Raw genomic sequence first — 15765 nt, 5'->3', positions numbered from 1 at the left:
CGGGTAGATTTGGGGGGTGGAGTTATCATTTTGCGAGGGGTGTAGATGTCTAACTTTTACGTTGCTTTGTACACCTGAAACATTAAAAAAAAAATGAAACAAAAAAATTAAAAAGCCTTTAAAAGGAAAAAAAGCCATGTTTTCTGGAGCTCAGAGGCTATCCACTGACGCACGGACCCGCTGATCCTCTTCCTTACGGAGCTGGGAGCTAAAAGGTTTAACATTGATTAAAAGGGATTGAACCCCAGGAGCTGGTGACTGGTGCTGAACTCTGTGACCAGTCTGCTGAAGCGCCCACGGCGAGGTGACAGGCGTCACGCACGTAAGGCGCGCTGCAAGCTCCAGCGGCGCGGCCGAGGCGGAAAGCCCGGGCCCTGCGCTCTGCAGCACACACTCACCTTCAGGAGCATCCAGGAGACACAGGTGAACGGCGTGCTCACCTCCAGGAGCAACGTGGTCATGGCGAGATAGTGGCCAGCTTTGACGTTGACCACGGAGCCTAGAAACCCCAGGAAGGCAAACAGATGGTGCAGAACTAAAAACCAGTCCCACGTCCAGAAGATGAAGTTGGACAGGTGAACCGCTACGTTCTCCAACAGGAAGAAGCCCGTTGCCGTAGCGATGTGAAACCAGCACCAGTTCTGCTGGCCACACGCCCTGTCAGCGTGTAGGACGGGGTCTACCAGCAGCGCCCACAGGCCCGCTGCGGTGCTCTGCACACCAAAGACGGCACGGGTGGCTGCCAGGTTCCAGAAGACCTTCTCTTTGGCCACCAGAGAACGGTACGTGGCGTTCAGGGAGGACGACAGCTGGTGGCAGACCACAAAGACGCCCAGGTAGAAGACAAAACCAGCGACCACCAGCGTCGAGCGAATCTGCCATGAAGCGTAGTCCAGGTCAAAAATGCTCTCTGATGTCCCTCTATCACTTGCAAGACTCATTGTCCTGAATTTTATATTGAAAGTGTCCCGTGGCCAACACAGGGCTTTGGGGCCCCACGCTGTGTCTTGTCCAAGAGGACAAAGGCAGTACAGCGGTCTCTAGGATCTTCGTGTGTCTGGCTTCAATCTGCAGAAAGAACAGGTAATTCACTTTGTGTCAACTAAACTGAAGCTAGGATAAAACACGACTCTAGGGCCACAAAAACATCATAATAGGAAGTACTGTTACTATCATCTACCTCATTCTTATGCACAGTTGAAGATACATAAACAACGTAAGAAACATCCACTGGCCGTATAGGAGAGACAAAGAAAAATGAAAGATGGAGCCAGGCAGCCAAGAGCTGGACGCGGGGCGCTAACAGGCAGCCCGAGGCGCCTACCTGCATGGCAGGCTGTCGGATTCCAAGCATAAAACACCTGCAGATGATAACACTGGAGTTCTTGTGGTAAAGCCTTTTACTCCCAGAACCTGAGACAAGAACACAGCCCTGCTCTCCAGCGTGCGGCGAAGCTCTTTGCCAACGGCACCGCATTCCCACTGCCGTGGGACAGACACCTGCAGGCAGCCCTGGGTTCAGGTGGCCTCGGACGTCCGGAGGCTGCTTCCTCATGCTGGGAGCGCCGAGGAGGCAATGCACGCACAGGGCCTAAACAAGGTCTGGCACACAGTAGGTATTCACGTGGTTTAGCACTGGGAGCATCATCACGTATTGCCATTCAGATGTCCCCATGGACAGGAGGTAAGTAGGTAACCTGCCAACGGTGTGGCCTGTCCTCAGCATCCCGTCTGCAAGCAGGACACTGATGAGGTCGCGGCAGTCAGGCCATGCCCCGTGCCCGCCTCCGCACAGGACAGACACCGCTGCAAAGGACCCACTGCGCGCGTCCTCTGCAGCTCCACGGCTCTCGCCAGCCTGTGCTGCGTCGGCCCGACGAAGCCCACTCTGCTCCCCTGGCCTTCTCCAGCTCTCAAATTCAAGGTGGCAATTCTAATTCAAACCATGAAAACAATCCCCTATGCGAAGTACATAAATGATGACTTAACCCAAGGGCCACAGGCAAAGTTTACCGGTGCCGTTTCACAAATTCACTTTCTCCTGCTGACAGTGGTGGCCGACAGGCCGGGGAAACACTCTGAATGTATTTACCTATTCATCAAATCAGCTCACTTAAAATAAGTCAATAACCTCTCCACAACAATGTAAAAACAAAAGTCCATTCTTCCATTGCTCTTTTTGGATTTCTCTGGTCACAACCAATCCTCTTCTTACTTTACTGTACGAGGTCACTTAAGTTCGCAAACTCATCCTAGAAAAAGTGCTACAGACCTCATTGCTGAATATCACTACGGTCACCTTCGAAGGCCTCCCCTTGGGAAGCTATGCACCCACGCCAGTGCCTAGTCCACCCTTCAAAGCAATGTTGGAACTCTTTTTCTGGAATGGCCATCAGAGCTGTCGTCGTATTACCCTTGATGTCCTAAATGTCATCAAAATGTCTTCCTTTCAATATTTCCTTTATGTTCAGGTAAAGAAGTCATTGGGGGCCAGATCAGGTGAGCAGGGAGGGTGTTCCAATACAGTCATTTGTTTACTGGCTAAAAACTCCCTCATAGACAGTGCTGTGTGAGCTGATGTATTGTTGTGATGCAAGAGCCATGGATTGTTGGCAAATAGTTCAGGTCATCTAACTTTTTCACGCAGCCTTTTCAGCACTTCCAAATGGTAAACCTAGTTAAGTGTCTGTCTAGTTGGTATAAATTCATAATGAATAATCCCTCTGATATCAAAAAAGGTTAGCGACATCGTTGCAACACATTCGCAAACTTAAGTGTCAGACCTTGTAGATCTGAGCAAACTTGGAGACCACACACAAGGGGCTTCCGGTTTTATTCCAACGGACAACGCACTTGACTCTCTGCCTCCCACTCGGGTTACCTTGTTTGTTTTATCCTGGTCAGCACACAGCATGTAGCGTCGTTAGCACTCCAGGAAGCCATGACAATCTGTGCTTGTCCCTGGGAGTGTGAACTCGGAGCTCTCCAGCCCCGTGCCTCACTCTGTGCTAACTGAACCTCTGAGGTCTACGAAACACCACATTCTCCTGACCTGGGGCCCTGTACCCAGCAGAGCCCTTACTCACCACCCCCAGCCCCCATCCACCCTCAGGTCTTCGCTTCAACATCACTTCCTCCAGAAGCCTTCCCAGACCAGGAGGTGCCACGGACTAGGGCAGATGCCTCAGCTGAGCGCTCCTAACGCACCGTGTCTCTGTTAGACAATCTACAACGCACGCTGCGCGCTCAGGTAAGCTGCCGCGCACGAGACACGCAGTTCCGAGGGCCTGCGCCCGCACTGGCCGGAGGCGACGTGCAGGAAACACTGGTACGACGACAACCGCGCTGGTAGACTTCAGAACGCTCGGCGGTCACACCCGCTGAGCACAGACTCGTTTTTCTCGTAACAGTGCAAACACCGGTCCTGCGTGCCGGATCTGAAGGAACCTCTGCGCCCGAGTGGGGCCTGGCACCTCACAGGCGCAAACCCAGGGCACAGCCGGGACGGAGCCCGTCCCCAGCAAAGCCGCTCAGCAGCCAGCCTTCCACTCCCCGCTGGGTCCTTTCCCACCCCGCCTTCCACACGCCACACTGTGCAGGGGCTTTCCTGAGGAAGGACCCTCGTCACCCACGCCGGTGACCAAGGAGCAGGACTGCAGAGGGTTCTAGCTGTGCCACTAAAACGTTCTGTCCTTTGGGGCGTCACACATTTAACTGAACCACCAGGCCACAAAACTGGAGCCTGGAGCAGTGAAAACCAGAAAGCTTGTTACTCTGCTCAGAGTCCCCACGACTGCTCTGTGGACACAGAAACACGAGCTCATTTCACACAAACTATAAGGAACCATTTCTCCAACTCCAGAACTCGGGGGTTTGACTGGTCAGGTGACCGAGGGCCACATCACACAGGTGTTTGTTCCTGCATCTCAGCCAACGCTCGCTGTGTGACGATGACCCCGATTCTTCCCCCACGATCCCTGAGCTGCTTCTGTCCACAGGAGGTCCCGTCACCGGGGACACGGCTGGCGAGGAGGCTCTGTGACCATGACATGGACGTCCGTGTCACGCCAGGGCTGCAGCTCACTCACACACCTGGAAACCCACTTTGGAGTCAATATGCACACAGAGCAAGTTTAACACTACGTTAGGAGGCCGGCAAGAGCACTTGGCTTTGGGTATCCGTGCGTGTAATTGCTTTGCGTGCATATTCTCCGTGTTACGATGTCTTAACATCCTAAACCCTTCCTGGCTGGGGAGAGACTGCCTCTCCCAGCCGGCCACTCCTTAGGGACAGTGTAGTGTCAGCAGGGACACACCTGGATCTGCCATCCACTGTCCAGAGCCAGCCCCCTACCTACCCTGCCGGAATCACCCAGGACCAGGTGCCAGGCAACCAGGGACCCCCCGCTTCGCTTCGATAGCCCCAAACCAATGCAACTATTCAAATCAGCCGGGCCCGAGTGTGCGCCCGCCTACCTTCCCGGGGAACCCACTGCGGGTCGGGCCTGAGTCTCCCCACTCTGGTCTTCTCTCTCCCGCCCCCGGGGCTTCCATGCGGTCTGAGTCTGGGACCTGAGCATGGAACAGACTGTGCCCTGAGCCTCTCCTGCGTCTCCCTGTAGCTGCAGCTGACTGACTGGCTACAAAGGAACACAGAACAGCCTGCTTCTGCGGCAGCTCCGGCTGACCTCCAGAGAGGCCGCACACTGGGAGAGGAGGCGGATTTTCAGTGTTGGGGAGAAAGGAAGCCTCACCATCTAGAGCAGGGGTGTCCAAGCTGCGGCCCGCGGGCCAACTGCGGCCCATGATCCATTGTTAATTGGCCCGCAGCAAATTCCAAAAATATATTTAGTTTACTTAAATAAACCAGGTGAGCCAACACGTACTTCACCTCGAGTGAGTGGCCCGGCTGTTTGGGTATTTTACCGCATATGGCCCTTGGTGAAAACCGTTGAAAAAAGTTTGGACACCCCTGCTCTAGAATGTAACAGTGATCCACTAAAGGGTTGCCCTGCACAAAGCTGTGAACTCTGCTAAAACATGGACCCGGCCTCACATTTCCTGCACTTCCTACAAGTCAGTCATGAGACCGGGTTCCAGTTCCCATTTTGCCCCACTTGCATCAACATGTCCTTGGCCGAGCCACCCAACTTCTGTGCAACCTCTGCCTTCAAATTGGAGCGTCCCCGTGACTCTGACTAAAGCAAACACCCGAGTTCACCTCAGTGGAAGTGGTTAGTCCAGCTGCTGTTTCAGGAAGGTTGGGTCGGGGTGGGAGGGACTCCAGAGAACTAGGACCAAAGAATCAAGAACGGTCGGCTTAGTGGCTCCGATGTGGTTCTGCTTTTTAAGAACTAAGAAAACAAGTTTCTTAAGCACACTGAACCCTCTATGGGACTCATATGACTATGGGAATACAAAACACATAAACAGAGCAGTCGGACACTGGCTGAGAATATGAAGGACCTCCAGTGCTTCGGGTGGTTTGAAATGTCAGCTACATACAAAACAAGCCCAAAAGCCCTGATTCTCTGGGAGAAACCCTGAGAAAAGCCCGGGAACCCGTTTTCTATCTCCCTTCCCCCGACCTCCCTGCTCCCCACCAAGCAGGACAAGGGGATCCCAAGGGGGGCAGGAGAGTCTGGCAGGTGACAGCCTGAGGTGACAGAAAATGGAAGCACGGAGGCCACATGTCCAAGGGCCACTCACCGCACGCCCAGGCTCCTGAGGACGTGGGAGGGCCGAGAACACAGAGCTCGGTCAGTGGGGCAGGTCCCACGTTTCTGAAGCACACGCTGGACTGCCTGATGGTGAGAGGCCTTAAGACAGGATGGCAGGGACAGGGTGGAGGCCAGGGGCAGGCAGGAGACGATGCAAGCACCCCAGGTGGCTCCAGGGACTCAGAAACCAGGAAACACACTGTGCTTCCAAGTTCATGGCACTGGAAAACCCGAGACTGGCTTCTGGGTCGTCCAGCCATCTAGGCAGCCCTTTTGAAGGTCGTGTCAGGAAAGAACTGCAGACAGGTCATGGTCAGACACAGACAAACAGGTGAGCTGGGGCTGTGACGGGGCAAACCCTCTGCAGTCACAGCCGGTGCCAACGAGACAGATGGAAACAACCCACTATAAACCCAGTTCCGGTTCGCCTTTCCAATCCCATCACCTGCCCCCATTTGGATCCTTGCTCGACACCTCCTTACTGCAGGTGTCCCTACACGACGCACGCACAGCATGTCTGGGGGAGCCGGTGCTCGCCTGCTCTGACCTGTCACTGTGGTCTCTCGCCCCGTGGGGTGCATCGACAAGCTGCACCCCGAGCCAGGAGGGAACGAGGCCTCTGCGGGCGCAGGCCAGGCAGCGGGCACCCCTCCCTGGAGCCCTGCACAGGCACTGCTGCCCCCACCACGTCGCAGGCCCACGCCCACAAGCCCAGCCAGCCGTCCGGACAGCAGCACGGATGGGACTGTGCGGACCTCCTCCTCCTCCTTCCTCTCACTGGGATGCTCACCCTGACCCCATCCCTCCCCTCAGAGGCACAGGGGACACGCCAGCCCCGCTCTGCCTCCAGACCCAGACTTAAGGGCTTCTGCTTGTGGCCTGAAGCCTAAATAGTAATTCACAGCTGGAAGTCACCGTTCCTTTCCTGGGGACAACTGGACACCCAATAGCGTGGCTCATCCTGCTCTTTCATGCCCAAGGCTCCGGCCCCGTATCTCAGTGGCTGAGGAACCACAGAGCAGGGGGTGGCTCCTGGGAGGGCTGAGAGCCCCCTCCCAATGTTCTGCAGCCTTCATTTTCTTGGGAAAACCTATCTACAAAACTCATGTCAGTCCTTGCTTTGTAGGCTGTGATGGCGTAAGCTGTGCTCCTGCATGGGACCAGGCACTTTTTACATCAACAGGGTGCTAGTTCCAGCGGTGCCGTGTGACCAGGCAGCACGTCTCCACGATGGGACTCAATGGCCACCAGGCCCTTCAGTTCCTACACGTCTCCTATGGACACCCGCGTTTTGTGCTTGGTTAAGATAACCGACCCAAAACTTGGAAATGAAGTCAAAAAGCGGGAAAAAGGGTGTGTTCTTTATGTCAGGCTAGATTAGTGCTTGCCAACCCCCTGAGGATCACCAGACTTGCTAGGGGACTTAAGTGACACCCACGGTTCACCAAGGAAGGGGGCTCAGACATTTCAGTCTAAGTCGTACGTTAATTAACCGACACAACACTGACAAGATGCAGCAATTGTGCTTTCCACCCAAGAGAGCTCATCTCCAAGGCTGCCCCTTGGAACGCACGGGCGTTCAGCGGCCTGGTACCCGACCCCGCAATCTCATCTCAGCATTCCTCCCACTCACTCGCATTGGAACAGGCTTTCTCTGCCTGTCATCCGGCTGGGCGGTTCGCCAAGGAGCTAAATGTAACCTGACAGTGCTCACTGTTTGGACAGGCGTGATGTTTGTAACATTCTGAGAATTACCCTTTGACAGCTTGTAACAATGTTTCTTCCAAAATCAAAAGATATACATGCTCGATGAACAAAATTCAGACAATATAAACAAGCATAAAGTACAAAAATAAAAACTTGTAACCCTCCTATCCAGCTCTAAGCACTATTACCATTTGGTGGTGCCCACTGGGCCGGGTCCATTGTTTTACTAAACTTTTTCCCCCATAAAAATGGACCAAAGTATACACGCTGCCTTGCGGCCTGCTTCTTTCGTGCGAGCAACGTGTGATTCCGTTCCCGCTTGAACCCTCTTGTAAAGGGACTGTCACGCGAGGCCCCAATCCGGGGGCCGTGGCCTCACTTACTTTCCCCGCGGCCCCTGAGCTCCGTCCCCAGCTCCTCACCGCTATAAACACTGTTCACATGTGTGAGGCCAGCGGAGACCCTACGATTCCAGCTGCAGTTCTTGGGGATAAGAGACGCTCAGCCAAAACTTCCATGAGGAGCCGCCTGCGAGGTCGCCGCCTGACCGCGGGCGCTGTTTCTCCCAGCAAAACACAGGGACGCCGCGGGGCGGGGGAGGGGCCGACGACCCCGCCCCCCGCCGCCGGCCCCGCCCCCCGCCGCCGGCCCCGCCCCCCGCAGCCCCGGCCCCGGCCCGGCCCGCGCGCCCCCGCGACTGCAGACCCCGCGCCCGGGTCTGCGCCGGGATGTCGCGCCCACTAGACCGCGCCGCGGGGGAACGCAGGCCGGTCCCGGGTGGGCGGCGCAGAGGTCGGCCGCGCGCGGGGCGGGAGGAGGCGCCGACGGGTCCCCGGCCCGGCCCCCTCACACCCTCTCCGCCCGCGCGCGCCAGCCGGGCCCCCCCACTGCCCCGGCCAGCCCAGCGCGGATGCGCCGCTGTGCCCTCACCTGGGCCCGCGCCCCGCCGGCAGCCAGCGCCCGCACGGCCGCGGTCACGGCCCGGCCCTGTCACGGGTCCTCTCCCCGCCGGGGCCTCACCGACGGCAGCCGTCACGACCGCGCCGCAAACGCGCCGCGCATGCGCACCCTGGGGGCGGGGCCAGCGCGCGGCGGCCGGACGCTACCACCGGCGCGGGGGCGCGGGCAAGACCACGGGCGCGGGGGCGGGAGCGCCGGGCCGCCCACTGGAGGCGGGCGCTCGCGGACCCCGGGTCTGCGGCTCGCGCGCTGTCTGTCCCGCGTTCTCTAAAGTGAGCTGACACGGGACGCACAGCCACGCCGCAGCCTGACCACTGGAGAACACCGGGCCGTACAAGGAAGGGGTCGTCCGTGCGGACCCCAGAGTCGCGGGCGCCCCGGGGTCCCCAGGGGAGCGCGGCCCCGCGAAGCCTCTGTGCCCACGGCCCCTAGTAGGCCCCGGGCCAGCATGAACCCGACACCACCGAGAACCCCTGACACCCCACGCTCAGATCCCACGGAGCCCTCCCCGCCCCACCCGCGCTGAAGTCCGCGGATGCCACCCGCCGAGGCCCCAGCTAAGGTACACGCAGGGCTGCACCCGTCGCCAGGGGACCGCGGTGACTCAGCTGTCTGAACCTGCAGTAAAAGCAGGGGGCCAACCACAATCGCAAAGTCCTAGAAGTGGGAGCGTTCGCAGTTTCACTTCCCAAACCACCCTGGGGTTGCAGGCAAATGATCTAAGTTCTCTCCACCTTGCTTTCCGCTCTGCAGTCAGAGGGAATCCTGTGCCGCTCAGCGTTGTGACGGCTTGAAACTCCCTGAAAATCACCAAGCAGGATAGCCCCCAGTTACTGGTCCCTAGGGACCCTGGAAAATGGTTAAATAGGCTTATGCTGGCCTGCGGTTTCAAAGAACTTGAGGTGCATCAGCTCACTTCGTATTGATGGAGATGCAGCAGCCACCCCCACCCTCACAGCCCAGCAGGCCCCTCTCCCTAACAGTACCCCCCACCCCCAGCACCTAACCTCTCCTGGTCCCAGAATCCTCTTTCGTAAGATGGACAGTATGACAGCACCCACTCCAAATACTGCCATAGAATGAGCTGTTAAGACCTGGAACAGCGGAAGGCATCATATTAGCCTCCAGAGCACATTACTCGATAAAAGAAGTCATGGTGAGATAATGCACGTGAAACAGCTTTATAAACTGTGAACTAGATTTACAATGGTAAGTGTCCTCCCTCCACCTTCCAGGTCAGGAAACTTCTGGGGAGGGAGCTTCTGTGCAAGAGGCAAGACTTTGTGGGCCTTCTCCCCCTTGCTCAGGGCAGCTCCCCCCCCCCCACCCCAGAAGATGGAGCTGACGCCCAGCACTGGGGATCTTGTTTTTGAATGTAGATTGCCAGGCTTTGGAGAGCCGGGGACCACATCACCTTGCATTAAAAATGTGGTTTTGGGGCCGGCCCGGTGGCTCAGGAGATTGGAGCTCTGTGCTCCTAACTCCGAAGGCTGCCGGTTCGATTCCCACATGGGCCAGTGGGCTCTCAACCACAAGGTTGCCAGTTCAATTCCTGGAGTCCTGCAAGGGATGGTGGGCTCTGCCCCCTGCAATTAGCAACGGCAACTGGACCTGGAGCTGAGCTGTACCCTCCACAACTAAGGTTGAAAGGACAACAACTTGACTTGGAAAAAAGTCCTGGAAGTACACACTGTTCCCCAATAAAGTCCTGTTCCCCTTCCCCAATAAAATCTTTAAAAAAAAAAAAAAATATATATATATATATATATATATATATATATATATATATATATATATATGTGGTTTTGGAGCCAGACACAACCCACTCAGCCGCTGAGCGTAAGTTGTGACATGTGGCGGGCAGACCTGGAAGGTGCTCTGGGCCTTCCTGGACGCTTCCCGGCGGGTGGCAGATGCCCAGCTGGCGGGCCAGCGCTGTCACTACACAGCAGAGCCCTTCCTGCCCAGGAACTTCACCCTGAAGCCTTTTCTTTCTTTACGGCACTTAGCACACCTGGGCATTTGTATTTTCATGTGTTTGTTTTGGTGTTTATTCTCCGTGTCTTCTGACTAAAATGTAAGCTGCGTGAGAATAGCTGGGTTTTGTTGTTTTTGATCTCCAGAACTTAGGAAGTTACCTGGCATGAATGTATGTTGAAAGAGTAAATTAGGTAACCTGTGAGAAGCATCTGGACTGACCTGACCTGCCTGGCCACCCACTGGGTGCTCAAAGATTTTATTTGATTGAATTAAAAATATGACAGACCCCGAGATTCATGGTTTTCTCATCACATAGAGAAGATAACCATTGCCTCATCTCTCGGGCCTGCTGTGGACGAGATGGTTACATTCTGAGCGGCCTTTGAAGGTAAGTATAAAACCATTACATCTCCTCAGCGCAGTCAGAAGAGAGGTTACATTCACCTTCACCATGACCTGTTTTTCTGCTGTCACTTGGGCCCTGAGTGCTGTAAAAACACACAGAGAGTGCCTACTGTGTGCTGGGCTCTGTATTGGCAGCCCTCCCGGCTCCTCCACTCATTCTCCTACTCTGTGCGGGGGCACCTCAGCCTGCCTCACAGATAAGGAACTGGGGCTTCCAGAGAAACAGCTGGCTCAGTCAGACAGGCCTACATTCCCAGCGCGTGTCTTTCCCCTCTGCCATCATAAAGCATAGTTTCCAGGGACACCTGGTGATGAGTACCCTGAGAAGATTCCTGCTCACCTCCTCTCATCCCACTCACTTCCTCCACCCCTGAGATCACAGCTCTGTCACCGGCTCCCTCCTCCAGAGGCCACAACAGCAACAAGCTCTGGGTGTCAGGCACCAGGTTCAGTGCCTTTCGTGAGTGGCCCAATGGCCCGTGCACACCTCAGGTTTGTCCACTCTCACCCACATCTCGTCGACCAGACACCAGGGTCAGTGTGGGAAGGGCTCAGCACGGCCTGCAAAAGGAGAAGTGAGCTTTGACCGCCCACAGGGTGTCCAGGAAGACAAGGAAGTGGATTCCTTAGAGAAGGCGGCCAGGGACACTTCTAACATGTTTGTTGTTTGTTTAATTAAGAAGACAGATTTTTAAAGGACATTAACAGACAAGCGGTTAGATTTCTCCTTTCTAAGCACTAAGCCACCTGAGTCTGCAGGGGAGGGAGGGAGGAGAGAATTTCCTGTTTTCCAACAAGTGTCACTGGACAGAGTGTAGTTCCCGCGGAGGGGAGCACTTGACCCTGAGTTTGCAGACAACAGGCCAGACCACAGGGACCAAGTTCCCACAGGGGACAGTGGGTCCCAAACAAGGTGCTTCTGGAACACTGCAGTTCAGGGTGGTCAGGCTCTCACCCAGCTGTGACGGGGACTCCGTCCCAACTCTAGTTCTAACTCTAGTTGGCCCTCTGAGCCCTCCAGGCTGACTTGGGCCCTGTCCTTGCTCGGTCAGTCCCCCACCCTGGATAGCTGATCAAATCCCTCACCCCACCTTCCACGATATTACCCTGGGCCTGCCTTCAGCAAGAATCCTGCTGAATTGGTCTAGCAAGAATGCCCCTCACCTTGATGTTTCCTGGTAATCTGCCATCAGCAGCCCTTCAGCACGCCCGCCCGCTCCTGGGCTGTAAATCCTGAGTGTCCTTACTGTGCTCCACCCGCAAGGACTGGCCCTGGCCCCTACCATCTCCATAGTCTCCTGAATAAAAGCTGCCTTCCCGTTCTTTAGCCACTGTCATGAATATTCTGTAAGAACTGTGGCAAAATTAAAGCTTCTTAGAAAGAAGCTTTGCCAGAAAAATGTGTCGTTTTGGACTCATTCTGCCTCTATGAATAGTCACTGTGCCTATTTCTTTTTCTGAAAAGCTTACTTTGAACCACAGAACAAGGTGCCTCTGGCATGGAGCTAAGATTCTTGGAATGTGGGAAGGGCTCTGAACTGGGGTCTTGACACTCTTTCTCGCCAGGACTTGGCTGCTACTCATTTGTGACCTTGCAAGGGTTGGTTAACCTCTTGGAGCCACAAACCTGAGATGAGATTGGCGTCTAAAGTCTCTTCCAGCATGAAGCAAAGCTCTCAGCTAAACCATGCAGGACAGGTTCTCTCGGTTCAAAATGATGAGCTGAAAACTAAATAATGGCTGCAATTACCTTGAGGAATCCTGAAATCTCACTTGGCCAAACACATTATCTTAACAACCAGCATTTAAAAAAATGCCTTGATAAGATTATGTGGGTCCTGGGGCGACAAAGCCAGGCTGTTCTCCTTGGGGTTGCCAAAGCCCACCATCATCCAGGCCACCCCTCAGTGGACACTTGGTTTTCCCCATGGGTGGGTGTTGGGGGAAGTGCTCCAGGCATCCAGAGGGTGGGGCTGCAGATGCTGCCACAGGTCCAGATACACAGGCTGTGCCCACAGCAAAGAAATGTCGGTCGTGCTGAGGCTGAGAAAAAGGACTCTCCTGGAGAAAAAGGACTTCCCCCAGCTGCAACCTAAAACTGCGGAGAGGCTGTGCTAAGTGGCCTCTATGCCCAAACAGGACCACCCAGTTCCGGCTCTTCGCCAGGAATGGAGCAAATGGTATTCAGGCGGCCTGTGAGAGACGCTAGATTCTTACCCACAGAGATGCCACCGCTCAGATTTAGTTCTCAGCTCAGTCACTGTTTTAGGAACAAATCCACAGGCTCAAAACTCGCCACCCTTTTCCCACCCCCACAACACAAAGCATAATGTGATACATAAACCAAATACACAGGCATGGAAAAGAAAATGAAACAGTGTTTCAAACATCAGGCAGAATATTACAAGGTAGACAAGTCCAAAAGTAGCACACTAAGGTGGCAGATTTGCAAACTCCCAAGAATACTTACCTGAGAGTTTTCCTTCCAATTTTCCTGCTAGGCAAGTGCATGAAGTTTCAATATAGACAGGAGACTGTGAAAGTTCAGACCAGCTGAGCAGGAACCACAGCGGTAACAGGGAGAACTGCCAATTCGCATCCCCCCTCCCCTTTAAAGTAACTAAGTCAAAACAGCTGTGAAGGAGCCGGGCTCCCATCACCCGGCTCCTGGTGGGAAGGCCAGCGAGGGCCAGGCTGCTGTTACCTGTCGTCTTGTGACTGCAGACACAGGAAGCAGGATGTACAGCGCCCTCTGAGTTCCATAGGCACTTGGCAGGTGTGGATTGCCTCACACGCCAGGCCTGAGTCACTCAGCATGAGACAGGGCGTGACACGACACCCACACGGGACGCCTACACGCCCTGTGATGTCCGTGCTCACACCTGACGTGAAGCTGGGTGAAGTGGCACCGTGGTAACACCTGGGGCAAGCCTGTAATTGTGAGTCGTTTTAGGGGAAAGAGACCACTGAGTGAGACCACAAGACACAAACGACCTCGAATGAAGACCTGACATGAACACGCTGTCCTAACCAGGCAAAGGGCCGTGACATTGCAGTCACGCTGATCTCTAGGTGAAGAGCCACATTTCTGGAACAGAAGTGCAGACAGGTTGCTTTATTTCTGCACACTAAAGAAGTCTTTTGTTCTTTTCTGGCACTAAATATGAACCATGAAATCATTAGCTCCTGCCCTCCTGGTCTGGGAGCAAATTTCTTTCTTTTTTCTTTCTTTTTTTTGGGAGTGGGGGGGGAAGGAGAACAGGACTTTACTGGGGAACAGTGTGTACTTCCAGGATTTTTTCCAAGTCAAGTTGTTGTCCTTTCAGTCTTAGTTGTGGAGGGCGCAGCTCAGCTCCAGGTCCAGTGGCCCGTTGCTAGTTGTAGGGGGCGGAGCCCACCATCCCTTGCGGGACTCCAGGAGTTGAACCAGCAACCTTGTGGTTGAGAGCCCACTGGCCCATGTGGGAATCGAACCGGCAGCCTTTGGAGTTAGAAGCACGGAGCTCCAACCTCCTGAGCCACCGGGCCGGCCCGGGAGCAAATTTTTTTTTGGTACACAATTTACTTAAAAAGAAAACAAAATGGTTTATGCTTATGTTTCCAAATACAAGAAAAGAGAGATTGATCTTAGGATAGTGTTGTATTGTAGAAAACAATTATACCATGTGTATAAAGCTTTAATTTATGTGGCATGTTTCATAAATATAATTATATTTGAGTCTGTGCTCAAAGAATATTAACTCAAGTAAGTAAACACAGCCACTTCTGTCAATTTGGTACATTCCAAAAGGAGAGATTTCTCCAAAGCAGAATAGATTGTCGACTGAGAACATAAATCTTAACATGTTTAAAGTGTTATATTGATGTTGTGTGTGTACTAATCCTGTTTTTTATTTTCTGTGTTTATGATGCTTTGATATCTTGGGGCCTGGCTGAGTAGGGAGGGCTTCCCTCCCTGGGTGACCAGACTGTGTCCCCCTCACCTGCTTTATCTCTTCCACCTGTGACACACCCGCCCCTGTCCCCAAGGCCCCCACAGCAGGGCAGACTGTCCCCGGTCCCCTGCCGGCCTGTGCTTCTCATGAACGCAGAATGGAGGCTTCTGTCTCCCCTACGCCCTTCTGCCTTCCCTGCACGGTCCTGTGTGGGGACCTGAGTGCACACTTCTTCCTTCACACCAGTCGTTTCCGTGTGTGTGTCTTACACACTTGCTTAAGACAAACCCTGGGCACATTTTAAACAGTTTGCTGGAGCTCACACCTACATTCTCAAGCCTGCAAATAACTAACCAGAAAACAAAGCCAAGCCAATAAGAGCAAGGATAGAATGTGGAACTCACGCGGCGTCTGTGTCAATCTCTTGTGCACCGCGCGGCCCAGGGAAGACGTTTGCTGCCCTATTGGAATGTCCACGACTCAAAGCTGAAGGCAGGGAGCTTTGGGGCCTTGTGTTCTGAAGGGGTGCTGCAGTGAGGTCACATGCATCCCAGGCATTTACAAGGAGCAGCAGGACAGTCTCCCTCCTACCAGGACAAGTGCCACCTCCCCAGTTACCTGCTTGTGGGTGGAACATGTGGGGCCTGGTGGGCAGGCACCTGCCCTCACAAGACCTCTGTCCTCCCCAGGAGCTGGACAGGCCCCGAGAGTGTCACTCACGGAAATGGGGTGTCTGCCAGAGGGTGGCTGGCGTCCTGTCCTGTGAGGTGCTTCCCAAGCTGTGTGACATGGGGCCGCAGGGTGACAGCTGGTGAATCCAGGACATCCCGGACACCTGGCCGTGGCCGTGTGCTGGGACCCAGCAAAGTGTCGTGTGTGCAGGGCCAGTCCAGGCTGACATAGCCAGGGTGGCACCGCCACACGCACTCTAACTGGGCTGGAGGCTGATGGACGGACAGTGTGAAACACCACTCAGGACGATGGGGACATTTCAGCAGGAGCTGCCTGTGAGGGGACAGAGGGAACTGTTGTTGGTTTTCCTAAATGGGTAAAAGGTA

At 54.6% G+C, this 15765-nt stretch overlaps 1 protein-coding gene across 5 annotated transcripts in view; it reads right to left on the bottom strand.

Moving 5' to 3' along the window:
- The window catches only part of CLN8 (CLN8 transmembrane ER and ERGIC protein), a 31718-nt gene extending 16501 nt beyond the window's left edge, over window positions 1–15217 (bottom strand). Inside the window, exons 1-2 of one of the 5 annotated variants that reach the window (XM_033104793.1) lie at window positions 15112–15217; window positions 399–1068 (exon numbers count right to left, since the gene is read on the bottom strand). In XM_033104793.1, the coding sequence (XP_032960684.1) occupies window positions 399–941 (543 nt within the window). In that variant the 5' untranslated portion in view covers window positions 942–1068; window positions 15112–15217. Of the gene's footprint in view, window positions 1–398; window positions 1069–7810; window positions 8007–8357; window positions 8495–13242; window positions 13505–15111 lie in introns of those variants that run through there. The other 4 variants (XM_033104790.1, XM_033104788.1, XM_033104791.1 and 1 more) reach the window with 4 other exon arrangements.
- Window positions 15218–15765: the final 548 nt, after the last annotated feature.

Source organism: Rhinolophus ferrumequinum, chromosome 4 (assembly GCF_004115265.2).
Source record: "Rhinolophus ferrumequinum isolate MPI-CBG mRhiFer1 chromosome 4, mRhiFer1_v1.p, whole genome shotgun sequence".
Taxonomy (NCBI): domain Eukaryota; kingdom Metazoa; phylum Chordata; class Mammalia; order Chiroptera; family Rhinolophidae; genus Rhinolophus; species Rhinolophus ferrumequinum.
This window is presented reverse-complemented; position numbering and strand designations above follow the sequence as displayed.